Source organism: Phyllostomus discolor, chromosome 13, assembly GCF_004126475.2.
Source record: "Phyllostomus discolor isolate MPI-MPIP mPhyDis1 chromosome 13, mPhyDis1.pri.v3, whole genome shotgun sequence".
Taxonomy (NCBI): Eukaryota; Metazoa; Chordata; class Mammalia; order Chiroptera; family Phyllostomidae; genus Phyllostomus; species Phyllostomus discolor.
In genome coordinates, this window is record NC_040915.2 from 39,149,580 (window position 1) to 39,176,986 (window position 27,407).

The 27,407-nt window shown below is 68.4% G+C and overlaps 1 protein-coding gene across 2 annotated transcripts in view; it reads right to left on the minus strand.

Annotated features, from left to right (window-relative positions):
- Positions 1-2,530: 2,530 nt before the first annotated feature.
- LOC114509135 (protein sidekick-1) overlaps positions 2,531-27,407 on the minus strand; it is a 302,435-nt gene continuing 277,558 nt past the window's right edge. The window contains exons 34-43 of one of the 2 annotated variants that reach the window (XM_036014721.1): positions 26,336-26,451; positions 24,138-24,324; positions 22,616-22,753; positions 19,423-19,584; positions 18,820-18,945; positions 9,812-9,976; positions 8,746-8,883; positions 6,286-6,406; positions 5,783-5,912; positions 2,531-3,186 (exon numbers count right to left, since the gene is read on the minus strand). In XM_036014721.1, the coding sequence (XP_035870614.1) occupies positions 2,935-3,186; positions 5,783-5,912; positions 6,286-6,406; positions 8,746-8,883; positions 9,812-9,976; positions 18,820-18,945; positions 19,423-19,584; positions 22,616-22,753; positions 24,138-24,324; positions 26,336-26,451 (1,535 nt within the window). In that variant the 3' untranslated portion in view covers positions 2,531-2,934. The remainder of the gene's footprint in view (positions 3,187-5,782; positions 5,913-6,285; positions 6,407-8,745; positions 8,884-9,811; positions 9,977-18,819; positions 18,946-19,422; positions 19,585-22,615; positions 22,754-24,137; positions 24,325-26,335; positions 26,452-27,407) is intronic. The other variant, XM_028527266.2, reaches the window with a different exon arrangement.

The window sequence follows — 27,407 nt, forward strand, 5'->3', positions numbered from 1 at the left end:
CTCGGAGGCCACACAGCGTCACTGCGCTTCCTTCTGCCGGTCACAGCGCTCACCGAGGCCAGCCTGGCTCCGAGGGGCGGGACACGGAGTGGAAAGACGCTAAGGAAGGGCGTAAACACCACCACCGTCACCTGGGGAACCGTGGCGAGGGGAAGAGAGTCCCACCGGCCCCCAGCACGGGGCCCACCGCCTTCTGAGCAGCCCGGGCCTGTTTTCTGACTGGCCAGTGAAAGGAACGGACGGACACGCCTGACCACGTGTGCGGCTCACGTGTGGGGGCTGCACGTCCTTTCTCCATGGCCGGAGAGCGGGCGGGTGCCTTACTGTCCTGCCCGCGTGGTCAGGGGCCCTGGGCTGGCGTTTTCGGCTCGCCCAGCGGCCTTGCTCTGTCCTAAGGGCTGTTCGTGGGGAACCCGGCTCCAGCCAGGGGAGGGGCGGGCCTGCCCTCATTGCTGTGAGGCCACAAGCCCCCAGCACCTCCCCCAGGGGTTGTGCACCGACACCTGCCACTCTGGAGGGAGGGAAGGAGGCATCGGACGTGGTCATGTTCTGAATTGGACCAAAAGTTAGTTTCTCTCTGAGAAGAGGGTTTTTTGTTTTTTTTTTTGAAGGTATGTGTTTGGACTTTGCTTTGGGTCACCTGGAAGCACCCTCAGTTTCCCGTCAGACAAACCATGTAGATTCCCAGGAGACAGAGGAATTGAGACCATTTCTAGAGGCGAGGGCTGCTTCAAACCCTATTTTCTCAATGAGCTTATGCTTTTGAAACGAAACCGGGGAGGGAAAGACAGGGCCCGGCGGGCACTTCCGGTCTCCCCGCTGCACCAGGCCGCCCACCGGGGAGAAAACGGGTCCGCGCGGGGAGAAGACACGTGAGCGCTGGGACACGGTGCTCAGACACCAAACACTCTGGCGTTGGACGGGGTCCACAGCTCCCTGCCCCGCGGGTGCTGCGTTGGAGCTCATGGTGGGCTGCAGCACCTCTGGGCCCTCCGTGATGCCCACGGTCCCCCGGGAGGCTGGCACCCAGCTGGAGGCCCCCACTCAGTTCCTGAGGTGCAGGTGTGCTGACGGCCGGGGCCCCTGTCCCCCCGGGGGTAGGGGCCCAGCATGGACAGGCCGCCCGCAGCCCCCTGGGGCCGTGCAGCCTCCTCGCCCCGAGAACTCCACACAAGGCGAGTTTCCCAAGAGCAGAGGAAACACAGGAGAGAGAATGAGCCCGGAGAAGGGCCGTCTTGTCATGAAACCACGCCCAAGCGTGGAACACAGGCCCCACACAACGTGGACTGGGTCCCAGGGTGCGTGGGCCCGCCCTTGCCCCCACTGCCTGCTGCTGTGTCCGCAGAGCACAGAGGCGGTGTGTCCGCCTTCTCGGGTCACAGCCTACCTCCCCAGACAGTCTGCCGCAGCCTCTCCAGTCCCAGACCGCGTCCTGGACCTCTGCAGCCTGGCTCCCTGAGCCCTGCGCCCTGGGGGTGTGGACAGAGTAGCCGTGGTCCTTTCACGTGCCGCAGTCCAACCAGTCGGCAGGGACGCGGGGCCCTCCCATGACATCCAGGCCTGGGCTCTGCCTGGGGGACCGGCCACCTGCCCCTCAGCCACCCCGGTGCCTGTCACCAACAACGTGAGGGGTGGGCTGGATGCACAGCCACGGCTCCACCTGCAGGTTTCCAAAGCGGCGTGTGCTGTTTCTATGTGCTGTTTAGGCCGAAAACCTAACACAAAGCGGTAACAGAGCGGAAAAAACTGTCCAGAAAACCAGTGTGGCCTAAAAAGCTGGCCTGGGACCCAGGGAAGGGGCAGCAGCCGCACGCACCGCTGTCACCGAGCAGCTTGTGGAGCGGTGCTCCCGGGGAGGGCCCGCTGCGTGCACGGCAGGGGCGGGGCCGGAGTGCTCTGTGAGGGGGGAGGGGGCAGGTGGGCGGCGGGGGCGGGGCCGCGTGCACGAGGCAGGTCCGGACCTCATTTTCTCAGAGCCGTTTGCTTTATTTGGAGACACCGTCACTTCCCGTGTTTCCCACGGACAAAGCTAAACAATCAATAAAAAGGCACCTGGAGACAGCAGAGACTCATTCATTTCATGTGACATATTTTAAAAAAAGATAAAAAGATTTAAAAAATACTCTGGTTAACAATGCACACCTCTCACGCAACAGGCAATTCCGGAACGCGCTGTCTTCCCCCCGATCCGTGGGCTGGCGTGTGCTGTGTTCTTGGGGGGCCGGCGCGGGCTTCCAGCGTGGGGGCGGGGGGGGGGGGGCTCCTGCTCCTGCACTACCCAGTTCAGAGAGAAAGGAAGACCCAAGCCCCATGATTCACCACTGGGACGCCACAGAGGCGACCCCTGGCCGTCACCAGTCAGAGGACAGCACCCCGCAGTCTCCCGCCGGGCCCCCAGCACGGTCCGGCGGGCCCCTGCACCAGCAAGTGCCTAGTGAGAGCGTCTCAGGGACAGACGCGGCCGGGCCGGCATGCGCTGAGCCCGGGCCGGACATTCGCTCTTCCAACCCCAGGACGGAGCCGCCGGCTGGGCCACAGGGCCGGGGGGCCACTGGGTGTCCGGTCAGGAGGCCCAGGAGGTAGAGAAGAGACCGGTGGCCTGGAGGCAGGCGGGGGTCGCGCGGGACCCTCCGGCTCCTCCTCCCTTCCCGCCTCCTGGCCCAGCGGATGGAGAGCGTGGCCTGGGGCCTGCGGGGTCCGGGTGCCCAGCCGTCGCACTGTGAAATGCGCCTTCTCGTAAAAAGAAAAGAAAACAAAGAGGCCCGCTGCCCGTGGCGATGTTACAAAAAGCCGTTAAAAAAACCTTCCGAACTGAAACCTAGCGTTCCCGAGCAGGCGAGGCCTCCGCCTGCGGGTCTCGGCGAACAGGAGCCTGAGCTCAGTCGCTGCGGACGGCGGTCCGAGGGTCGGCGCGGTCGCCCCGGCCAAGGCCGGTCACACGAAGGACGAGAAGCCGGTGAGCGGAGTCCGGGCGCCGAGGCCCGCGGGCGCGAACACGGCGCTCTGCGTGGTCACCACCGTGTGCAGGGGCGGGGCCTCGGCCGCCGCCACCGCCTCGTACCGGTGCGGGGCCGCGCGCCCGCCTGGCGCCCGCCGCTTCCAGGAGCCGCAGTAGGTGGGGTCGCTCAGGTAGTGGTTGACGAAGGAGTGCGGGGGCGGCGCGTCCTCGGACTCCGAGTCGGTGCCCTGGGGGAGAGTGGGCTGTGAGTGGGGCGTGGGCCCAGGCACCGGGGAGCGGGCGTGTGGGGAAGGACGGGGGGACCACGGTCACGGGAGGGTGTGGTCATGCGGGACACGCAGAGGACACTGGCTCCCCCGTGACTGGAGAGCGAGGAGGGCGATGCCCGAGAGGACCCCGGCTTTTTCTCAGGCCAGAGGGCTGGAAGCTTCGCAGGAGGCTGGGAGTCCAGCGACGCCGCAGCCGAAGCCACGAGCCAGCCAGCGGTTGAACAGAGCGGGGCCGTCCTGTGGCCGGAGCGGACCCGAAGGGCCGACAGCCTCCTGGGTTCACCGTGGAGCGGCCCCAGCCCCGGAGTGGCCAGGAGTCACAGAGCCGGTGGCAGTGGAGGTTTCCAGCGGGGCTCACCCTCACGGCCCGAGCGGGGGCGGAGACGAAGGGCCTGCCGGTCTAGCCGCCCCCGCGCGGTCGCTGGAGGCGGCGCACGCGCCGAAGGCCGCACCTCGGAGCGGAGGCGTCTACCCTGATCCCCCGGGCCTTAGCGGGGGCGCCGAGGAGACGGCCTGGCGCTCTCAGGCATCACGTGAGGTCGCGACAACTCCGTGCAGGGCTTAGTGTGGGCTCACACCCCTCGCTCCTCCCTCCCTGCCCCATCGCCCCGCCCTCGTGTCTGCGCCGCGCCTGTAGTTGGGCTCGCCCGCGCACGCGTGCGCACGAGTGGGTACAGGCACACGCCTTAGCTCCGCGCTGGCCCGCACTTGATAACCCTCCTTAAGAACAGGCAGATGGAGTCTCAAAACCCGCTCAGGCGCGGGACGGAGCCCTTTCCAGGGAACAGCTCCGGGAAGGCATGCACGAACAAACAGAGCGGACCTCGGGAGCCGGGTTCTGGCCCCGGCGCGAGGCTGGAGGGACCGCGGCGCAGGGGCGGGCTCGGTTAAGCCTCGGTTAAGCACAACTTCAGCCTCGGCCTCGCCGTGTGGCCGGTGCGGGGCGTCGCCCTGCCTGGCAGCCCGTTAGCCTGGGCCTGGCCGGCGTAGGCGCTCAATCCGTGCGGGACACACAGCCGCCGACAGCGCCACCTGCCGAGCTGCTGCGCGCCCACTCCGGCTGCCGCCCGGGGACCTGCACGCTCGCAGGGGCCTCGGCCCGCAGTTAGGGCCCAGCGCCAGGAGGGGCGCGAGGCTGGCGCTCTCCCCGCCCCCGCAGAGGGTCGTCGGCCGAGGGGAGGGCCGGCCTGCTCTCCCGCGCGTGGCTGACTCTGGACCACAAGCAGGCGGGGCAGTGTTCGAGGGTTTCACCCGCGGCCCCTGGTTTAGGCCGACGAGCTTGGGGAACGCGGGGTGCCGCGGCGGCCGCCTTCTCCACGCCCAGGGCCACGGTGCAGACGGCCCCCGGCCTTTGCAGACAGAGGCTGGGAGCCCAGCAGGGGAGACTCGCCCTGCCCTCCCCTCCCCTCTCCCTGGGAGCTGAGTGCAAACCGCAGTTTCAAAGAAGCCATTGTACTGAGCCTCGGGGCTCAATAAGGCCTGAATTTAGGTCAGAATGAAGGTGAGACTTATTTTAGATTACATATCGATTTAGAGTAAAAATGCTGGGAGGTGGGGTCGGCCTGCACATCCAACAAACGGCCTGGTGATTTCTCTCCCTCCCGTGGCCTGGCAGACCCGAGCCGGGGAAGCTTGGGACGGACAGGGAGCCGGCTTCCCCGGGGGGTGGGGGTGGGGGGCGGGGGGGGCTGGGGGGTGGGGTGTGAGGTTGGAGACAGGGAGGGCGGGGGGGGGGGGCCGACCCCCAGTGGGGTCCCCACCATGCTGCCCCCCCCGGAGAAGGCCCGCCCTGCCGCTCCCCCGTGAGCCTCGCACTCTGGGCCGCTCAGCCCCCAGCTGAGCGCCGCACAACAGGGGCTGGAGGTTCGCAGGCCCTCGCCCCGGCGGGGGTCACGGTGGAGGCGCCCACCCCTCCGGGACAGAGCTCCCTGGTGCGTCTGCTCAGCGGGACTGGGCTGCGTCTCAAGGGGGAGCTGCGGGACCTGTTAACTGGCCCAGAGCTGCCGTGAGGAGAGACCCCCTTCAGCACGAGGGGCAGGAATGTGGGGGAGCGTGGGGGTGTCCCCGCTTCTCTCCGTCTCGCAGGCTCAGGTCCCCCAACTCTCAGCTGGGGTGCAGAGGCCACCAAGGGCATGGCCACCCCCAGGACACGGCAGGCCTGGTTCTGAGAGCAGGAGGAAGGAGGGTGGCCGTGGATCAAAGGTCGTATCACCCGCGGGAGCGCTGGCTGGGGCGGGGACTGCTGGGACCACGCCCCAGAGCCCTCAGTGCCTGGGCATGTCCTGCGGAGGCCGGTCTGCTCAGAGTGGGACCCGCTGCTCCGGGAGCCCGCGGGGGTGTTGGAGCCGCTGAGGCCGAGCCCGAGGCCGTGGGAGGGGCTGGCGGGCACCTGGGCTGCCGGTCTGAGCACGGAGCCTCCCCTCCCTCCCCTGTCAGCGGGGCCCTTGTCCTCGTCACACCCAGCTGTCACACCCAACCATCACACCCAACCGAGACAGGCGCCTTGAGGAAGCAGAGGGCCCGGGACAGGAGCGGGAGGGGTCGCAACACTGACCTCGGACTCGGACGCGTCCACCGACTTCTCCTGCAGGGTCATGCTCTCGGCCAGCGCGGCGCCGTTGTACTTGTTGCAGATGTCCTCGTCCGAGTAGTGCAGCCCCCCGGGGCTCGGCCGGGGCGGGGACCTGGGGCCGGACGCCGCTGCGTGAGGGCGCGCCGCCGGGCAGCAGCGCCCCCACCCGGCCTCAGGACCAAGCTCTGGCTGATGGAGAGGAGACCCACGGCCCCTGACCTCGCGGCCTCTGACACCATTTCGGCAACAGATGCAACAGGTCCCCAGTCTGCGGTGCTTGTGGGGACTAACCCCAGGGGCTCGCCCAGGGCTATAGGGTCTCCCCAGGTCACCCCCTGCACGCCTGAGACCTGCCCTCTTTTTACGACCCCGGGACTCGGACCGCCTGCCCTGACTGCCTGCCTGGGCTCAACGCTGCCCCTGCTGGGACCCGTCTCTGGCCAGCACACAGGTCCCTGGCCGGGGGACAGCTGCCGTGTCCCTACCTGGTCCCGTTCTTCTTCGAGAAGGTGTTCTTGACACTGAGGTGCCGGCTGTTGAGCTCCAAGGCAGCGAAGCCCCCGTTATCCAGGGTCACGGACTCCTCCACGTGGGAGAGGCCCTTACCTGAAGCGGGAGCAGGCGTGAGTGGGCGTCACCGGCAGGGCCCCCGCAGCTCCCCTGAGCCCCAGCGCATCTCCCGGGCGCTCGCAGGAGCCGACACCATGGAAACCCGGCCGGCCTCAGGCCCCCCAGGTGCTTGGCCCAGCTCGGGGGGAGAAAAACTGTCTTACAAACGACGCAGGAGCCAGGCGGCCGTGTCCGCATCTCAGCGTCGGTTGTGCCTGACCCCAACCCCAGTGTTCTGGTCAGCGCACGTCGTGAGGGCGCTCGGAGAGCACCCTCTGGTTGAGAGGCAGGGCAGTCGACGTTTAACCAGCCAGACACACCTGCTGGCCACCGTAGGACAAGCCGGTCGGCAGAGAGAGAGTCTGGGGGGCTGGCCGTGGCTGGGGGGCTCGGGCTCCCCGCTGCAGGGGCGGCAGGCCGAGCCCCGCCCGTGCCGAGGGGCTGCTCTAGAGAGTGAACCTGTGCGCTCGCTCACAGCGGCTCCTGAACTCCGCGGCGGGGGGAGCGGAGTCAGGCCCGGACGCCGGCATCTGCTCGTCTCCCTGCCGCTGGGCTCCCCGAGCCTCCTGGCCCCGGAGCCGGGGCAGTCTGGCCTGCGTTCCCCAGGGGCGGCCACCGCCTGCCGGGCGTTTCAGACGCGTCTGCTCGCTTTCCCTCGCCCGCCCGGTCTCCCAGTCCCGACCAAACACACGTCCTAGCGGCCCCTCGGCCTTCTCTGCTCGGCCCCGCTGCGCCGGCCTGGGGGCTGGGGCTGGGCCCGTGGCGGGGTCTGCGTGGGCCTGCTCAATGTGGTCCCATTTCTAACCCCGAGGGTCCCCTCTGTGGGGGGCCTTGCCCCCCCACCCCCCAGTGTGCCTACACCAACATGCACAGAGCACCCGGGGAGGACAAGGGTGCTGGCGGGGGCGGGGTCAGGAGGGAGCCGAGGGAACCCGCTGAGGTCGGCTGTGTGGGGGTGCAGGAGGGAGAGTGAGGGGTGAGGCCGTGCCAGCCGGATGTTGGGCTCTGTGCCCCCTGGGCGGGAGGGGCCGTGCTGGTAGGCAGGCGCTTTCCCGAGGGTCCGAGTGCGGCAGGAAGTTAACACCGCAGGTGAGGCCGAGTACCAGGGACGGCAGGTGAGCTCCGTCTCCGGGTCGGGTGGGAGCATGACAAGTGGGGGACCCTACATGTCAGACACGGCCTCTGCCACAGCACCGGCTCAGCGAAGCCACGCGCCCCTCCGGCCCCCCCCCCCGCGAGCCCCGCAGGAAGGGAGCCCTCGTCAGGAGTGAGTTTACATGGAGAAGGCGTCCTTCCTGGGGGGGGGGCAGGCTGCCCAGTGTCCCCAGAGCCCTCGGCCAGGTGCTCCAGGGTCTCACACACCCTTCCTGCGCGGCAACGGTGCCGGCGGCCTGGTGGGGGTCCCGGGGGTCCCGAGGGTCCCTCCGCGGTGCGGCCAGCTAGCGTGGCGGCAGGACCGCCTCACCGGGGGGCCCGGGCCCCGTCTCCTAAGGGGGAGGACGGACGAGCTGCGGGGAGGAGCCTGACGCCCCGGGGCGGGGCCCGGGGACCCGGGACAGAAGGCCCCGTGGTGGGGACGTGGGGGAGGGGCAGCCGCAGTCTGGGGCCCGGTGAGACCCGCTCAGGTGAAGAAGAGGAGGCCCCGGCAGCCGCGTCTTTAAACGGAGGACGTCAGAGCACGTCCAGTGCGCTGCCCACACCCGGAGGCCCCCTCCCACCTTCTGGTCGCCCTGTCGGCCAGCAGCAGCAGCGCCCTTGCGTCCCCCAGAACCCCCCGCTGGGACCTTCCCCCAGGTGGGGCCGCACTCGGGGTGCCCCTTCGCGGCTGGCTCTGCCCCGCCTCCTCCCTTCTCTACTGACGGCAGCTCATCCAGCAGCAGCGCTTCCTGAGCACCTACTTTGTGCCAGGCCCCTACTGTGTGCCAGGCACAGCGCTTGTGTTGGGGACGTGGAGGTAGGCCGGCCGCTGTGGACTCGGTGCTGGGTAGCGGGGCAGCGGGCGAGGCACGGACTCAGGCCTCAGGACGGCTGTGCCCCGGCGTTCCCGTCGCTCTGTGCGGGACACCTAACGCTGGGACTGTGCCGGCCGCTGGCCCTCACCGCCCTGCTGCGGCACGACTGCCCTCAGGTTGGCACTGCGCACCTCCTTCTGACCGCACTAGAAAGCACCGCTGCATTGCGGGGACGGGGTGCAGGCGGGGAAACCGAGACTCGGAGGCTGCGGGACCCGGCGGCGCGTCCGAGACCAGGGCCACTCCGCGCGCAGACAGGAGAGCCTGCCACCCCCGGAGAGGCGCCCCGCCCCCTGCCCCCCGGCCCCGGGCGGCGCGGCCCACCTGTGCCGCAGCTCCTGTATCTCCGGCTCTGCCCGCGCAGGACCAGGGCGAACGCGGCCAGCAGCACGACGACCAGGCAGGACAGCGCCAGCACCAGCAGGAACCACCACTCGGCGTAGAACGGGGCGTCCGCTTGCGCTGCGGGCAGACGCGAGCACGCGGTGACGTCACACAGACGCCCAGACGCGCCTCCTGCCCGCGAACCGGCCGGGGTCGGGGGTGGCGGGACCCCAGGCGCAGGGAAGACGAGGCCCCTGGCCGGGGTGGGCGGGGCTTCAGTGGCAGCGCCGTCCCGCCTTCTGCGTGGGAGGCGGCGCAGGGCCGCTCGGGCCCCCAGGCTGCCCCACCCCGGGGCCCCTGCCCGGGAGCAGGCCCCTCCCCCCCGGAGCAGCCCCACCCTGCGGGCTCTCCTCCTGTCCTCGGCTCCGCGGGGCCTCCGGGTTGAAGGGAAAGAGGACGAAGTGCGGGGGCCTCCCCATCACACCGCCACCGCCTGGTCCCTCGCCCCCCCGCCTGGTCCCCAGAGAGATCGCTCTCAGATGGAACCCGGCGGGCCCCCTAGAAGCCCGTGGGGTGCGGTCTAAGCCCAAGGGCTCCCTGGTCTGACCCCGCCCCTGCCTGCCCCGGATGGATAGCGTCCACACCCGCCTGGAGCCGGCCTGGGGCAGGCTCGCACCGGGATCAGTCTGGCTACCTGTCGGCCTCCTCTGCCCCCGGGGGCCCCCCCCTCCCACGGGCTGGGCCGTTGTGTTTAGTTCACGCCCCCAGTGACCCTGAGCAATGACCCCGAGCGGGACAGCTGGCCCCATTTTCAGACGTTCTTGGAGAAACGAACAGAAAAGTTTTCATTTATGAGTTGCTCTAAAGGAAGAGACTCGTCTCAGGTTTTATCCTGTTCACTAAAACCAAAAAACGGGAATCGTCTCTGGAAGGACCGTGGTGTGCCGGCACCACACTGCCGCCCGGCACCGCGTGCTCCGTGCGGGCCCCAGCACCTGCAAGCGTCCCCGGTCCCGGGTCCGCCTTCCCCCCTCCCCAAGCAAGAGTTCCCCCGGGGGGACCCTACCTGACACGGCTGCGGACGGGCGGCTGGGCTCCCCGTAGCCCAGCTGGTTCACGGCTGCCACCCGGAACTCGTAGGTCACTCCGGGCCGGAGCCTGTCCAGGCTGATGCTGTAGGACGTGGCGCCGCGAGGAACGTCCTTCACGAACACGTCCCACAGGCCTTCGTCTGCAGGGCGAGAGCACTGGTGCAGCCGGGGGAGCGGACGGGCGAGAGCGGCGGCCAGGGCTGCCCCCCACCCCCCGCCCCCACCAAATGCGAGTGGCCTCAAGGTGACACTGGCCGGTCAGCTCACCGGCCCCCTCGCCCAGGGCACGTGGCGTGCGTGTCGGAGTCTGGGGCGAGGTGCGCAGGGTGGGGGGGCAGTGGACTTGGGGAGCCGAGACCTTTCCCCCCTGTCAGGAGACTGGCGGAGACTGCTAGCGGGGTGGTGACTTTTTCCGGAACGTTCTCCGGCAGATGCCAGGCCCCCTCTCTGCTCCCTGCCTAGGTCTCCTCTTTGGTTCAGGGTTTCTGGCTGGGCTGGCTGCTGGGGTTGCCTGCTGTGCGCATGTGGTCACTAACCCTATGTCCTGCCTCCCTGACTGACCGAGGGACACCCACCCCGGCCACTGCCCGGCTCTGCTGGTCCCTGCACACACCAGCCACGGCGCTGAGTCCTTCTCAGTGCCCGAGGTGGCCCGCCTGCATTCTAACCGGGACCGACGATCCACATGCGAACTTGAGACGACAACCCCTTTGCCCCCACTGCCAGCTTTTCGGGGATGCCGCGCGGCCTCGGGCAGGGATGCAGGGTTCCCAGCACGACTTTCCGTGGCCCTCAGCAGGTCACGCTCCCATTGCAGCGAAGGCGCCCAGAGCGGCCGGGACGTGGGGTCTGCTGTGCCCCGGACAGCCCTGCCCGGCCCTTCCCCCCACGGACGCTGCCTCCGCCGTCCAGACTGAGCCTGCAGAGTGCCGCCGTCGGGCCCCAGCACCCCGGGAAGTGGCCGCAACTTCCGGCCTGCCCCAAGGTGCGCTGCTGCCTCAACCTGCGTGCGGGCACCTAACCCTCTTTGCCAAGTGCAAGTGCCCATCACGCAGACACGTCGAACTTCGCACGGGTGCTTGCACACCCACGTTCCCAGCCATAACATTCACAAGAGCCAAAAGGTGGCCGAGACTCAGGTGTGCACGGTCGGGGCATGGAGGAACACTAGGGGTGGGGGGTCCCTCCAGACAGCGGCCTCTGTCCAGCTGGGAAACCGAAGGGAATTCTGACGCTGCTGCAACGTGGAGGCACCTGGAGGCCGCCGCGCCAAGTGAAACGGGCCAGTCACAGAAGGACAAGTGCAGTCCGATTCCACTTCTACGGAGCCCCTGGAGGAGCCAGCTCACAGAGACGGGGAGCAGGAGGGGGTGCCAGGGGCCGGGGCCGGGGCAGAGAGCGTGCTGTGGGGACAGAGTCCCGGCGTGAGGAGAAGGTGAGGACGTTCTGGAGACGATGGTGGGGACGGCTTGGCTGCACAGCGGCGTGAGCGTGCAGGATGTCACTTGTGCCAGACACCGACAACTACATGGGAAACTTTCAGTGTATTCTACCACAGGCTGTACATGGGATGTACTTAAACCCTGGCACACAGGAAGACACTAAGACAGAAATCAAAGCTGCTAGGGTCAGTGAAACTGTTCCGGCACAGCAGGCCCACGCTGTCCGACTCCGTGGGGATGGGGGAGCGAGCACATGTGGTGGGCAGCCTCCCCCGAGGGCCTGAGCCCCTGCGGCCGGAGGCGGCTGCCGCCTGAGCGAGTGGAGATGGCGCAGCGCCAGGGAGAGCAGACCTGGACGCAGCCTGGAGGAGCTGTCAGGCAGGAGGTGGCAGAAAGGACCCCCAGAATGTCTGTCTGGAGCTGCAACCCTCCACAAAGCACAGTTTCTCGGGCGGGCACGGGTGCGTGGTCTTTGAGCAAGCCGGAGGCTGGGGCGTGTGGGGGGGGGCGAGGCCGGCTGGAGCAGCGCAGTCACGGCCGGGTGCCCCCGGCCGCCGCGGCTCATCCGGAGGACAACCTCATCACGCGCTCGGAGCGCCAGGCCCGCTCGAGTGGATTAGCCCGGCAGCAAACAGAGAGGAAATTGCCAGTGCGGACGCCCGTGTTTGCACAGGGCTTAGCGTTCGCACCGATTGAGTCCTTACAGCCACAGGTTAATGAGGGACGGCTGCCGAGGAGCTTTCAAAGGGGCTGTCTCTGCACGGGCAGAAACACAGCCCCGTGCTCACTCATTTCCAAATACTCGCATGTATATTGGTTTCTCCAGGACACCCAGTACCACTGACAAGGTCAAAATGGCACGCCGTCGCTTAAACCTTTCCCTTTTCCTCCTAAAATCCTGAGGTTTACACACACGGAAGGATTGTTGTGTGGGACTTACATCCTGAGTTGTGCATGAGAGACATCCGGGAACCACAGGTGCAGAGCATGCCTTGCCTGGGCACAGGCCACGCCCTCACACGGGCCACGCCCCCAGGCCAGTCCCTCTGCCTCCCGCGCCCTTGGCCCTTTCGCCCCCCCCCCCACTCCACGCCCAGTCATTCACCCACCCATCAGGGAGTCCGGCGAGATGTCTGTTTTCCAGGAGCGGCGGGCAGGGGGCGGAGCAAAACCAACAAGGCCATTCCACCTTTCAGATTCATCTTTGGGGGCCACCCTTGACCCCACTCCTACACCCAGGAAGATGTGGGTGCTTCTGCCAATGGGCTGCCAGAGCACCTCTTCCATTACCTGTGTCTTCAACCACGGCGCCTGCAAGTTTCCGCGAGTTCCGTAACTACCTCTTGACGCGACCCATCCGCCCGCCCGCCCTGTGCGGTCGTCTCAGCTCCGAGCCCCCGCGCCAGTGTGCGCGCACGGCCTGGCGCGGCCCGCAGGGGGCTCCGAGCCGGCAGCAGCCAGCGCCCGTCCCTTAGCGCGCACGGGGACCGCGCCTCCGCTCCCGGCTCTCAGCGCTGCGGGAGTCGAGCAGCCTTTTCCTCCCGAAACACAGACGCCGTGAAGCTGTGAAAGAGATTGACGGGAAAACGCAGCCTCGTTTAAACTGGATGTTGCTTAAAGCCACCGAAACGGAGGGCCGAGGAGCTCGACGGGCACCCGCAGGCTGACCGCCCAGGTCTGCGCGGCGCACGGCCCGCGTGTCTTCTGCATCCGCGTTTCTGCAACGCTTCCTCGCCGCTGGGAGAAACGCGCTCCCCCCTTCCCGTGCCGTCACCCGAAGCCACATTTTACTGCGAGCACTCTGTCGTAGCTCTAGGAATCGCGTGCATTTTTCATAAAAAAACATTTTAAAATATTGATGCAGCATCTCAGCCCAGAACGAGGTAGTTAGCAATCCACTTACGGTGAAAAATGTCGGGGCAGGGGCCGCCCTACCGAGAGATTTCCTTCGGAATTAACGGAAAAAAAATGTTCCCATGTTCACTCTGCTTAATTCTTCCTTTCCAAAATTAGCATATTCAGCATTTTAGGCTTCATTTACGATGCACCAGGCTACCGGTCCACACTCACGTTGAGATCAGAGTCACCGGCGGAGCGGAACCTGGCAGCTGCTGAGGAGTCCACTCCGTCCTCGCGGCGGGGGGGGGGGCGCCCGTCTGGGTGCTGCTGCTGCTGAACGGCCACACAAACCCGAGCTGGGGAAAAGTGCCCTGCGCTTTGGGGGGCGGCGGGGGTGGTGGTGGTAACATCACGGAACTATTAGCGGTAAGGAGAGGCATGCAGCTGACGTTCCCAGCCCTCCGTGGTCCCAGGGCTGGGTGTCCCCCTCCCCCCCCCCCCCCCCCCCCAGCGAGGCCAGACGAGGAGCCAGGCCCTGGTCTGAGATCAAGGGCCGTTCTGGGAGGGGAGTCAGCCGGCTCTGCCACCCAGGGGAGGCTCCGCCCCTCGGGCGTGCCCTGGACACTCGACAGCCTTTCCTTCCCCCCTTAGGGAGCTCCGGGTCACCGCCCCGAGAAAACGGTGACTGGCGGGAAGAGAACAGCGGCGGTGTCTTCCAAAGCCACCTCCCCGGGTGGCTGCCACCGGGACGACTGGCGACCAGCCCTGCTGGTCCGAGGGCTTTGACCTTGCCGGGGGAGATGTCGGCCTTCCCCTTGACCTCCGGTGGAGGGTCCATGGCAGCGCAGCGAGCCCCAGTCGGGTCTGCCTGCCGGGCCTGCCCCGAGTTCTGGCACACTGAGGGGCACCAAGCACCGCCAGGAAACGGCGCCCCCGGGTGAGAAGGTGGGGCGCCACCGAGAAATGCACCTCGCGAAGTGTGCCCGAGCAACTGCACCCTGGCCCCGCTGGAGCCCCGCAGCCTCGGGGGGAGGGCTGCTGCGTGGGGCCCTCAGGCGCGCCGGCGCCGCCCGCCCCGCTTTCCCTAAGGGACACAGACGCGGACCTTGCTGCCCTGCGGGCGCCATCCGGCTGCTGGGAAAAGGGGCGTGGCCACGACCGGGGGCCCCAGGAAAGGCATCTTCCCGCTCGGAAGGGGTTTCCTGTCCCTCCCGTCTGCGTCTGGCGAATAGATTGACTGGCCTTTCCCTCCCGCACCCCCGGTCCCCCCTCCCGCCCCCACGGGAGGGCGCGCCTGCCCCCAGACAGCCTGCGGGTACGCCGGACACACGGACGCCTGGTCTCCCTGGCCTGGGGAGTGAGGCCCAGCGCCGCCCGGCCGGTCCCCCCTTCGTCCCCCCAAGTTCCCCAGTTCTCGGGCAGAGCTGCGCGGTGGGTACCTGGGCGCGCACCGGTCTGATTTCACGGACAATTATGCAGGTCTCGGCGAGAACCGAACCGCCGCCCCGGCCTGACGTTTCCGGAGCCGCTGACTCACTCCGCCCACGCGCGACCGCCAGCCCTGAGCCGGCGGAGGCCGGTCGGCCCTCGCTCTCTTAAACACGGCGGTTTCTCTCCTCGTACATGGTCAGCCCGGGTCAGAAACCGAGCTGCAATGGGTGGGCGGACTCCCATCTCATGGAAAATCACTTTTCACCGCGTCCCTGCTTCAGGCGGGAGAAGAAATGAGGCAGAAGCCCAAATGCAGAGGCGGGCCTGCCAGGGAGAGCCCCCCTGCCCCCGCAGAAAGACAGGGATGGGGCGCAGGCTGTCCGCACGGGGTGGGGGTGGGGGCGGGGGTGGGGCTCCGAGCGGACAGGCGGCCAGCGAGGCCCGGGCGCAGCCGCCGCCTCACTGCACCCGCTGACTCCACTCGGGAACCCCTGTGGCTTCCAGCCTTCAGAACCACGCCGATCTTGTCCGTCCAGCTGAAAAGTCTCGGGTCGGAGACCCACGGTGCAGGTTGTGAGTGGGAGGGTCCCGGTCTGGGGCTCTGCACCCGGCGCGTTCTTCGTGAAAAAGCACCACCAACGGGTCTGCTTGTGTCCGGCACACCCCAGCGTGCGCGGGGCGCTGCTCTGGAGGGCACGTGCTTGCCCCTTGTGGGAACTCGTAAATGGGCCTGGGGAGCTCCCCGCAGGAGCGCACGCGTGGGGGTGGTCTGTGTAAATGAGTCACACTTGCCGCGCCGTCTCCACCACCTTCTGGGGAGCAGGACGCGGTGCTCCACTGGGGACCGTCTTCGGCGAGGCGGGCCTGCACAGTCGGACGTGCTGTCCGTGGGCCCACCCCCGCTGACCACGCCTGCCCAGGGGTCAGCGGCCCTGCTCCGGCCCCCGGCTCACGGCTGTGGCTGCTGCTCTCTCCCGAGTCTCCACAGTGGGGCGGCGGCCAGGGGCTGCGCAGTGCCGTGCGCAGGGGCCAACGTGAGTTGCTCTGCCCTCGCCCCCGGCTGCCCGGTTGCTGGCCACCGAGCTGGTGAGCTGCGGGCGCAGCGATGCGGGTGGGCTGGGAGATGTCAGGTGAGCAGCCCACCGATGCCAAGTGTCTGGTCTTCCCAGGCCCCCTGTGGTGGGGGAGCCCCCTGAGTGCCCCCCCCCCCCATCGAAAACCACCTCTCCTGGTGAAGCACAGGGCCCCTTCTCCAGCCCCAGCTCCCTCAGAGAGCCACCACCCTGCCTGGAGACGGCCTTGCCGGAACGGCCTCCGGGGCCTCGGACACAGGCAGCTGGTGGTCCGTGCCAGGTGGCCCGTGCTGCAGGCCAGCTGAGACGGGAGCCCTGTGAGCGTCAGGGCGTCTGCACACCGGCAACCTGCTGCCGGCCTCGCCGCACAGAGTGGCTGCTCTTCCCTTGCCGGTGGCAGAGGGGCGCTGCCGAGGACCCGGGAGGGGACTCGCGGGCCACCTGCTCTGGAGCAGCGCCGAGCGGCGGATGGGAGTGAGAGCAGAGCCGTAGGCGCTCGTCGGAACATGGCGACAGCGTCTCCAGGGCCGTTTCCTGTCCCGTCCCAGTCCCCCGGGGCCAGTGTCCGCATGCTGGTGCCCACCCCGTCGCTGGGGGAGGGGTGCGGCTGAGCACATGGGAGCCCGGGAGAGCCCAGCGGCTGCCCAGGCCGGCCTGAGAGTCAGGGCCTGGCACCCGTGGGTGGGGCCGCCACCCCGCAGCCCGGTCTCCACCGTGAGACACGCTCGTGCGGAGGACGCGGTTGCGCTCTGGGCTGGCCGGGGCGACCCTCCGTGGGGCTCTGGAGTGTCTCCGTGATGCGTCAGTTCAGGCCGGACGCTGTGAGACGGCTGCGGGCTCCCCGCAGCTGTGGAGACACACAGAGACGCCGTGTGTCGAGTCTCCAGGGCCCCGGGGGCCACCGTGTACAAAGCTGTAGACGTTGTCGCTGCCGGGGTGCCGCTGGCAGCACCGTCCGATCCAGAGCTGCCCCGTCACCGGGACGCCCCCGGGCCCTCACCGAGCCCCAGCCCGCCGGTCCCCCCACACTCCGGTCAGGGAGACGGGCGTCCTGCCGGGCATCCTCCAGGGCCAGGCTCCTGGTCTTCTCCGGGCGCGCGGCCCCTGCGGCCGTGTGCTGGCCGTGCAGGACACCTCCTGAGGACGGCTTTCAGTGCACGAACCAAAATTAAAGAGGGAGCCGGTGCCATCGGTAGGGCTTTCAGTTACCCAGAGGTCCGTGGGGGTCTGCCATGGCGTCTGTCCATCCCCCGGTGAGGCTGCTGGTGCGGACGGGGGGTGGAGGGGGCAGTTTTCTCCCGAGTGGAGCTGCAGGGCTCGCTGGGGGCGGGGCGGAAAGCCGGGCGAGCCGACCGCCCCCGCCGCGGGATGTGACATGGGGAGGTCCGGCGGGGTGTGGGAACGAGGCTGCGCCTGGGGGACGCCTGCCCCAGTGGGAACGTGACACAGAAGTGGCCGCGGTGTCTCTACTGACCACGCCTCGGGGACTGCAGTGCCGTTTGTGGCTCTGGGTTGAACTGTGTCGCCTCAAGGTTCCTGTGTTCAAGGCTCGGTCCCCATTGCCTTATGGCACACGGCCTTGTTTGGAAATGGGGCCATGGCAGAAGCAGTTGCTCACGGTGGGGTCGTGAGGATGGGCCCCTGATGGGACTGGTGGCCTCGCAGAACGGGGAAGTTTACATGTAGACGTGGGGAGAACTCAGGGAAGAGGAGGCACGTGGGTCAGACTCTCACAAGCCACGGGCGCCAGGACTGGTGGCCACGCGCAGGCGCTGGGGAGAGGCCCCGGGGAGAGGCCCGGCCCCGCCCCCGAGGGAACCTGTCCCGCCCACAGCGCGCCCTCAGACCCCCAGCCCCGGGCCGAGAGACCACGCTTCTCTTACATAAGCCGCCCCAGTGAGGTGCTTGGGTGCAGCCGACAGACACACTGACGTTTACAAGGGAGGAAATGCTGGGTTTCAGTAAGCGGTGAGGGAAAATAAGAAATGTGCTTCTTCACACCCGAACGCACAGATCGGAACCCATCACGCGCCCGGCAGGGCCCCAGAGTCCGAAAAGCGCCTCCGTCACCCACGCAGCCCCAGGCCCGGGGGAGACGCAGCTGCTCCTGCAGGTCGGGGTGGCGGGGGGCCGCAGCCCGCACCTGCTCTGGGCGTCTGCCTCCGGGGGTGGGGCGGGGTCAGCGGCTACAGAGGCCCCGGCCGAGCCCAAGAGGGTCACTGAGCTGGGACCCCCGCCCCAGCCCAGGCCGAGCGCCTTGTTCAACAGGGGGCCTCCGGACCCTCGGGCTGGCGAGCGGATGGTGGGGGTCTTAGGCCAGAGATTTCTTTCATGTCACCTTTGAGTGGAAATTCCGGTCCTATGAACTAGGCCTCCCAGAAGTTTCTGGAAAGCGCTGACAACTAGTGATCTTTCAAAAGCAATCTGGTGGGGGGAGTGGGGTCGCCTCCGGCACAGCAACGCACGTGACTCGGGACCCTTCCTCTCAGTCTCGTGGCTTCTTTACACATCAGACCACAAGGTCCCGGCGCCACTGCCTGCCAGGCAGCGGCAGGGTTGGGCAGCTCGCTTTCCGGACACTGTGCCCCCCCCGACCCCCCGCACGCACACCCTGCATTTGCACACGCACGCCCCCGTGAGCGGGGCAGCGAACTCAGCGCTCTCTGCCTGGGGTGAAGCGCCCAGTGCCGACCCTCACGTCTGACTCAGCCCATCAGGAGTTTGTCTTCCAGGAACTCCCACCCTCAGTTACTGAAGATGAATGGGGTGGGGCGGGGGGCAGGGCGCCGAGACCTCCCGCGATCTCGACGCCTTCTGCCCAGGAAGCAGACGCTCAGGACCCGCACGAGAACCCTGGGAACTCTCTTGGGTCCCCTGGCGAGTTGAAAGCACCTCCAAGTGTCCCCAGGTTCTAGGGTGCTCGCTTCTGGGAGCGACACTTCCGCCTGGCAGGTGTGCTGGGGTAAGATAGGGAGGACGGGTGCCCCTGAGGTTAACAGTGTGGGAGGAGCATGGCGGGGGGGGGGGGGGGGGGGGGGGCCCTCTCACTGCAAGGGCAGGGCCCTCCTCATCCTGGTGTCGCCAGGGAAACGCCAGGAGGAGGGGCCCGGCGCTGACACTCAGACCCTGGGACTCGGAGCCCAGACTCCGCTCCGTGGGTGGTGCCCGACTCTGGTGCCCCCGGCCCCGCCCCCGTACCTGAGGGCCTGGCCTCGATGACGTAGCCCGTGGTGGGCGCCCGGCCCGCATTCCCCGCCGTCCACTGCAGCGTCAGCTCGGAGGCTGACTTGGTGACCAGGACGTCTCTCGGGGACCCCGGGGAACCTGGGGGTCAGACGGAAAAGAGGGGGGATTTTGGTCCCCGGGGGACTCACAGCCCCCAGCGTGGGGCCACCGGTCTGGGTCTCTGTGCCCTGGGCGGGCGGCCCACCCTGGCTCGGTGACCTCATGGGCCCGACCAGAAGGGCAGGAGAGGGGCACGTGCAGAGTGCCTGGCGTGGTGCCCAGTGATCCGCGTGGCCCTCCTGTGGCCGGTGTCCTGAGTGGCCCGGCTGAGGCCCGACAGTCTCAGCAGGAAGCTGCAGGGCCGGTCGTCCCGGCTCATGGACACTCAAGTAAAACAAATCAAGACGTCCCACGCTTCCCGCCTAAGAAGCTGCTCACGGGCCCCGACGGAGCCGTGGGCAGGGCATGCACACAGGCCCTTGAGGGTACCCACAGGCCCCCTGGTCCCACGTTCCTGAGGGCTCCGTGCCCACAGACGGCGACCCCGACCCCGGGACGCGGGCGGCGCCCACTCACCCTCGGCCGGCCCGGCCGTGACGTTGGCCCGCAGCTCGGGCCCGTAGGCGATGGTGCGCGCCTGGACGCGGAAGAAGTAGGTCACGCCCCTGGTGAGGTCCCGCACCTTCAGCCAGCGTGGCCCGCTCCCGGCGACGTCCACGGTCACCACCTTGCTCACCCCTGCAGTGGCGAGAGCGCGGGCGGGCGACCCCACGTTGGAGAGGGACCGGGTGTACAGCCCAGCGAGGGGGGGCTTCTGGCCACTGGGGGGTGTGAGTGGTGACAGCAGCCGACGTTCGGGGCACAGAAGCGTGCTCAGAGCTCACGCCCGGTCCATGGGCGCCGCGGCGGGAAGGACCCACCCCCACAGTGGGAGGAGCCGGCCCCCGGCCTCCGAGTGCACAGGCCCAGCCCAGGGGCACCGTGGGGACCTCGGGCCCTGGCCCCGTCAGGCCTCTGCCACTGCTGCTCTGGGCCTGTGTCGCCGCCAGCGCAGGCGACCTGCGGCTCCCTGAGCCTCGGGGGAAGGGAAACAGGACGGGGGGAGGACTTCCAGTTCGAGGGCCGGCTCCCCAGCGGGGCTCTCGGCCTCACCGCTTGGCTGACCCGTGGCCTCCAGCCTCGGGCAGTTGTGACAAGGTCATTCGTAAACCCTGAAGTGAGGATGAAGAAAAACTGTCACCGCAAATACTGCCGCCTGGGCTGGGAGAGCGGCGACAGCACAGTGACCAGGTGTCACTCACGAACGTGTAAGGGGAGCAGGAAGGCTAAGGGCGGCGCCGAGAGACTCGGGAGTCGGGGGGGGCAGCAGCGAGAGGGGACGTGCTGAGAGCGACGCAAATGCAGCGCTTTCCAGAGGGGAACTGGGGTTCTGTGGTGAAACACGCCTGGAAACGACGCACCGCCCCGGCTGGTGCCGCTCAGTGGTGTGAGCGCTGGCCTGTGAACCACAGGGTCGCTGGTTCGATTCCCAGTCAGGGCACAGGCCTGGGCTGCGGGCCAGGTCCCCAGGAGGGGGCGCACAAGAGGCAGCCACACATTGATGTTTCCCTCCCTCACTTTCCCTCTTCCTTCCCCTCTCTCTAACAATAAAAATAAAAATAATCTTAAAAGAAAAAGAAAATGATGCACTGGGCCGCAGGCTTCTCTGAGCTTTGCCGGGCGTCCCCTGGGGGGGGAGGACGTGAGGACGGTGTCCCGAGACGCCCGAGTCACTGCATCGCTCAGGACAGCAGTTGCGCTGTCCCAGGTGTGGCTGTCCACACCCACAACAGGGCTGGCCCTCGGTGCCCGTGCCGCGGTGCCGCCCCAGCCTTCGCCCCAGTGGCCTGACCACAGACGGGCCACGCGTGTGCGGGCTGCAGAATGGACCCGTCTTCCAAGTCGCCAGTCCAACAGGTCTCCCAGCGACCTTCTTCCGGTTGGCTGTTGTCGAATTGTGCTTTTTATAAAACATTGACTCAGCCCCAAATCATTCTCTTCCAAGTCATTTTGGAATGACGCGGACCGATGTGGGTGGCCTCCACGCCTGAGCGCCCTGCAGGGGCGCAGGAGAGCCGCCCAGGGAGCCTGCCCTGGCCTCGCCTCCCTCCGAGGGGGCTGGGAGGGCGAGGGTCTGAGTGCACGGCTCCCACCGCGGCCCTCCTCTCGGGGCCCGGGCCTGCTGGGACAAGGCTGCTCTGGGGAGGAGCCACCCCCCACCCTTCCGTTTTGTTACAACGCCTTCCTTCTCCCCAGGGCGGAGGCCAGCCCGCGCCCAGTTCTGCAAATTCTGCCCCCCACCCCCCCAGGGAGGTGGGTGCAGCTGGGCTCCCCCATCCCAGTCCTGTCCGCGTCTCGTGTGTTTAGTCAGCTTCTGAGCCGTGCCCTGCTCGACAAAGCCTCAGGGTGCAGTTGCACGAAGCACTCCAGTTAACAACGTTCTAGGAAACATAAAGACGACTCTGCCGTGAAACCTCACTCCCGGGGACACGGCTCAGCGTTCTGGGCAGCGGGCACTCCTGCGCGATGGTGGGGGGGGGGCTGACCCGGGCCGGGCCGGGCCCTCCCAGCGCGACACGCGGAACAACCCGGCTGGACTTCCTGACGGGCGGCCCTGGGCCCTGTCCCCGGGCCCTGTCCCCGGGGCCGGGCTGCATTCCCTGGGCACTCATGTCCCGACAGGAAGGGCTCTGCGGGCCCACCAGACCCGTGCGCTCCGACCACCCCCCCTCGTTGGGCTGTGTCTGGCGCGTGTCCCCTGATGGGACCCCATCGGAAACCCCGACTGGCCACCCAGGCAGGCGCTCAGCTCTGGAAGAACACAGACAAGCGTGGCCACGCCGCCCCCACTCAGGCGCTGGCCCTGCCCCCCATGCACACAGTACATACCCGTGGCGTTGAGACCGGCACTCGGCAGAGGGCCCCAGTCTCCCGTAAGCCGCTCAGACCCTCCCAGTCCGCTCTCACCCTGGCCCCGCCCCCGAGGGCAGCAGGCCGGGCGCCTGTGGCCCTCCTCCTCCCTCGTGAGGCTTCGTCTGGGGAGGACGCCCTCTCCCTGCCCTCACCCCCGAACCCAGCGCCTTCGGCCGCTAAGCCTCCTGCCGGGGGCTCTCCCTCGGATCTGCGGCCTGGCACCCTCTCACCATCCAGGCCTCGCCCCTGTGCCCAGCGCCCTTGCCATCCTCCCATTTCCATCTGGGCACCGGCCACCACCAGAGTCGGGCTGGTCTAACGGCTGCTTCTCTCCTCACTGGGGCGCAGGCGCACCAGCCCCGGGACCCAGGGGGCTCGGTGACTGGTTCACGCAGATCCCCCTGCGCTGGGTCCACAGGCTCCAGCGGCTGGAACACGGCGGGGCCCGCGGCAGGGGCACCATGAGTGCTCATGGACACGGACACATGCGGTGCGGGGGGGGAGGCCGGAGAAACGCCTGGCAGCCCTGCGCCCCCACCCTGACGCTGTCCCGTCTGCAGCCTGGCCCTGGGGGGCCCCCGAGTGCCGCTCACTGCCGCCTCCGCAGGGCCCACGAGGACGGAGAGCCCAGCGGGAACCGCGGGGAAACGTCTGGGGAACTAAAGCGATGGGGTCCGAGTCGCGTGCACACAGGCCAGCGGGGCCAGTGCCACGGGGGGGGGGGGCTGGGGGCGGAGGTGTGGCCCCAGGTCCTGTGGCGCTGTGCGCCCCCCCATTCCCCCTCCCCTCACCCCCCGACCCGCGCCCCCGGCCTCACCTTGCACGGGCGCCAAGGGCTCGTACACCACGCGGTAGCCCTGCAGGACGCCGTTGGCGGCGGCCGGCTCGCCCCAGGAGACGTTGAGCGTGGTGGAGGTTACTTCGGAGAAGGCCAGAAAGCTGGGGATCCCGGGCGCTGGGGGAACAGGGCACAAGGGGGCTTTCATGGAGGCTCCAGTGGGCCGTCGGCAACCACGGCCCTGCCTCCGGGGGGAGCACGCATATCATCAGAAGCCGTGTTCAACCCAGTGAAAGCCTGAATGCCACCCACCCGAGGAAAAGAGGACTCGTCGACCACCGCCATGTCCCTGGAGTCAGCCGGAGAGCCAGGCCCTCCGGGGGGGGGGGCCGGGGGGGGAGGGGCGCAGCCGGGAGGAGCCTCGGAGGCACGGCAGCAGAGGCGAAGCGTGCCTGGCGGGTGGAGACGGAACGGAACAGGCCGCTCTGTTCCCGGCCGCTGCCGGGGCCTTCCGCGGGCTCCTGGCCCGCTCGCCGGGGAGCCGGGGCCCCCGAGACGGCTGCGGACCCTGCCCACGGTCTGCCCCGCAGGGGCCTGGCGCCCTCCGAGGACGCCCCTTCCCCGCTCTCTGCCATCTCAGAGTGCCCGCTAGGTCCAGAGGGGGATGCAGAGTGAGCGGCTGGCCTGAGCTGGGGCTCCTGGCCGCAGACACTGAAGGCCAGGTGTGTGGCCAGGTGGTATGATGACTGCTCACATCCCCTCCGGCCTGAGCTCTGAGTGTGGGAGGGGGTGCAGGTGCCCAGAGCTGCCCCCCCAACGGCCTGGGTGGGGACCCACTCCTCCAGCCCCCTCGGTGCTCAGGAGCCACCCTTCCCTCCGTCCTGCCTCGGGCCCTTTGGCCCTGTGACCGACCCGCCAGGCCCGCAGTGCCCCAGGGAGGCCCCGCCCACACCGTTCCTGCTCAGTGCCCACACGCAGCCCAGCCCAGCCGCCAGGTGAGGCGGCCTGTGTGGGCTGCTCCCGTCACCCCTGGGCGGTGTGACGCTCAGGAGCCCGTCCCTGGGAGGCGACGGTCTCCGGAGGGCGTTGGTCGGCTGAACCCACAGCGTGGCAGGGAGCCCTGAGCAGGGTGGGCCTTCACCCCATGGCCCCCGCACCCAGCTTTCCCTGCCTCAGACCCCTGGGCCCCGCGAATCCTCTCGGAGCTGCTGGGACACCGGGCCAGGCCATGGCTCCTCCGGGCACCCCGCCAGCACCATCCAGCACCCCAGGCCACTGGGGCCCTCCGAGAGGCTCCGGGAGAGGGGTGACCCCTCGGAACTGGCGCTCAGCTGGCATGTGACAGCTGGCGGCTCGGCCCGCCCACGCTGCTGGGCCTGGCCAAGGGGGTCCGTGGCCCCAACCCAGGGGAACACCCCCACGGGCTTGGAACGTGCCCTGGTGGCTAGGAGCAAGGCCCAGGTGGGCCGCCTGGAGACCCAGGGGCTCAGGAGGGCAGCCCCCGAGCCCCGTGGGACGGGCGGAGCCAAGAGCCGCGGGGACACGCTGCTGTTGGTCCTACCGGCCTGAAGCGTGCGCCCGGGCCGGGGGTCGCTGCGGGGCCCATCTCCGGCGGCGTTGAAGGCGGAGATGCTGAGCAGGTACTGCGTGTGGCTGGTCAGGTTCTTCAGCCTCACCGCGGTCTCCGGCAGGAACAGCACCTTCATCTTCTCCGTGTCGTTGGGGCTGTCTGCCTCCCAGTAGTACACCTGTTGGGGGGAGGCGGGGGTCGGTCAGGGAAAGGCCGTGGGAAGGGGCGACCCCCTCACCGTCTCCAGCTGCCAGGACAGAGGAGCCCATGGGTGGGGCCGTGCACATGCCCTGGGGTGCAGCTTTGCTGAGTGTGTGTGTGTGGGGGGGGTGGACAGGGGCCCCACCCTGCAGACTCGGGGCAGGGGGCCGTGCCAGGGGGCGGAGCTCCCAGGCTGCTCCCAGGGCAGCGGAGCTGCCGACCGGCACTTCTGAGTCGCCCCTCCAGGGCCTGGGCTCTGCCCAAGGGAGCCGAGTGCCGCTCAGGGCGGGGTCTGGGGACAGAGGGGACGCTGTCCTTCAGCCACGGGTGCCCCTGTCCTCTTGTAGAGCCAACGTGGCTGGTCTCCTCCTCTGTGGTCTCTACCGCCCCACGGCTCTGGGGCGGAGGGTGGGCAGCCGTGCCCCCTGCGCCAGCCTGCAGACAGGCCCCGGCGTCCACCCCAGGCCCCTGGGTCTCATCCGAGGCTGGCGTCTCGGCCCTCGGTCAGTGAGACCCCACGAGGGACAGTGAAACAAGACTCGGGTGGGTGAGACCAGGGTGGGCTCAGCGTTGTCGGGACGGCCCATGCTCCCTGGGGTGTCGCCCCCTCACTGAGTTCTCAGGGCCTGCGGGTGACCTTGGCTTCCAGGACGAAGGGGAGCAGAGGCGGCTGGACCTGCTTTGCCAGACAGCTGGCCAAGAGCCACTGCCCGTGAGGGCTGGCCCAGCTGCTCAAGGACCACACGGCCCGGGAGTCCACCTGGCCCTGCGGCCTGGGCGCACTTGCAAGGACGGGGACCTCTGGGGCCCGCTGTGAGGGCGGTGCAGAGGCCGCGCGGCGTCAGGCCCCCGGGCCAGCCCTCCCGCCACCTGCGGGGGCAGCCCTGCCAGGGAGCATCGCCCATGTCCACCCCGGAGACTCGGCCGGGCTGCTGGGCTCCGTGCCGACCCCGGGAGAGCTCCTGCTGGGACAGCCTTCCTGGCGGGATGGATGCCCAGGGCCAGGTCCTCCCCATTAAGGGGATTAGCGCGCACAGGCCGGACACACACAAATGGCGCCCTGACCCCAAGCTCACAGGGCTCTCCGCCACCTCGTTAATCACGGCGGGCGAGCGCCCTGCCTCGGAGGGAGGCATTCATTTTCATAGAACACCTACAGAAATCATCTCCAAATGGACACGTAATCGGTCCCCCCGGTCGTCGGGGCAGGTCAGCCCTCGGGGCCCAGTGACTGATCAGCTCGGGCTCCCGCCGCCCGGGCGAGGCTGCCGCCCGGCAGACAGACGGATGGGCTTCTCACTGCGGTTCCCCGCAGGGCGGCCTTGGGGGGCTCTCGGGCTCTCTGTGCAGAGACAACGGACAGAAACCAGGCGCTTCCTGCCCCCCGGGACAGCCCGGCCAGCCGTCACTCATCACGTCCCCTGGGTCCAGCCTGCTGCCTTTCCTGTGCCCCGTCCCTGGAATCTTTAGCTACTGTGGAATCACAGTGTTTCAGTGTGGGGGTTCTCCAGGTGGGGTTCCTGGGAGCCACGGCCCCTGGGGGGACGTGTTAGGTGGTGCACGCCTGGGCCCCACCCGAGACCTGTCAATCAAGACATTCATGCACCGTCCGATGGAAACCCCGGGGCAGAGCTGGGGTGCCCTGAACCGTGCCCTTCAGAGCTCTGCTTCACTGCCCACAAAGGGAGCCCCCGAGAGCGGGTGCCGGAGGGGCCGGGGTCCCTGCAGCCCTGGGAGGGGCGGCCCCTGAGCACACAAGAACGAGGGGTGAGAGGCAGGGCTGGGCGGAGCCACTCCTGGCTCGCAGTGAGGCCCGCACGCAGCTCTGCAGACTGAGGTCGGCCGCGTGCCTGGCCCAGGAGCCAGAGGGCCGCACGGGGCCGGGAAGGGCAGCGTGGAGCGGGGCGAGGACTCCCCCTGGGATGCGGCCCCTCATCGTGGCCCCGCCCCCCCGGGGGGAGGAGCCCAGCGCGGCGTGGGTGCCTTGCCTTGTAGCCCTGGACGTTCCCGTTCTGGCTCTCGGGCGGCGGCGGGTCCCAGGTGACCTCCAGCTGGCTGGCCGTGAGCGGGTTCACCTGCACGCGCTGCGGGGCCATGGCCGGGGCTGCGGAGAGAGTGGGACAGGGGGCTGAGGGGCTGCCCCAGGTGGGGGCCCGGGAGGCTCTCGGTGGCCGCCACCCCCCCCAGGCGGCCCCTGGGAGGCTGGAGTGACACGGGGCAGGGCCCTTCCCCACGCCGGGCGCTCCGGCGGCACGGTCTGCCCTCTGGTCCCCTTCCCCGGCACCCCGGGGAGACCTGGGCTGAAGCCAGCGCCACTCTGGGCGCGCCAGCGGACCCCTCACCTCCTGCGGCCCCGGCCCGCGGGCCCAGGGGCTGCCTCCAGGCTCCAGCCTGCTCCCGGGCCACCAGCGGAGGCCGAGAGACGGGTGCTGTGGAGGGAGGCGGCCCGGCAGGGCGGCTCCCTGGGAGGCCTTCTTGGGGAGAATGACCTTGGAGTCTCCCCTCCCCTGGCACCCCTCCCCCGAAGGTGGCATAAAACAGTAATTAACACCCACTCGGCCTGACACCAACATTTGTTTTGCTCTAACCGTGCGGCTCCCACATCCGGCTGCCCACCCTGCCACTAATGGAAATGTTAATAACCCACACCAGGTTGTTGTGACAGATGCTCAGCCTCATTATCAGAAATTCTTATTTACCGCTCCATTAAACAACAGAATCACACAAAAAAACAATTCAATCAAAACTAACTGGAGGAATTTTAACAGCCACATTAATAATCCAAAACATAAATAAAGTTAATGTCTTCTGCATGTTTGCCATCGGCAACTCTATCGCAAAATCGCTCTCGCACAATTACAAGGCGAATGACAAAATTGGGCCCCATTACCCCGGCCACCAGTGAGCACCTGGCGCCCCCACCCCCAAAGTCTCTGGTTCCAAGGCCCCGCCCCACGCAGCCCTCGCGGCCCGAGGAGGCACTGGGGTGGGAGAATCACGCACGCCCTTCACCCGGGCGCCCGTGGCGAGCGGCAGCAGGCCCCCCGAGCTGTGGTCCGC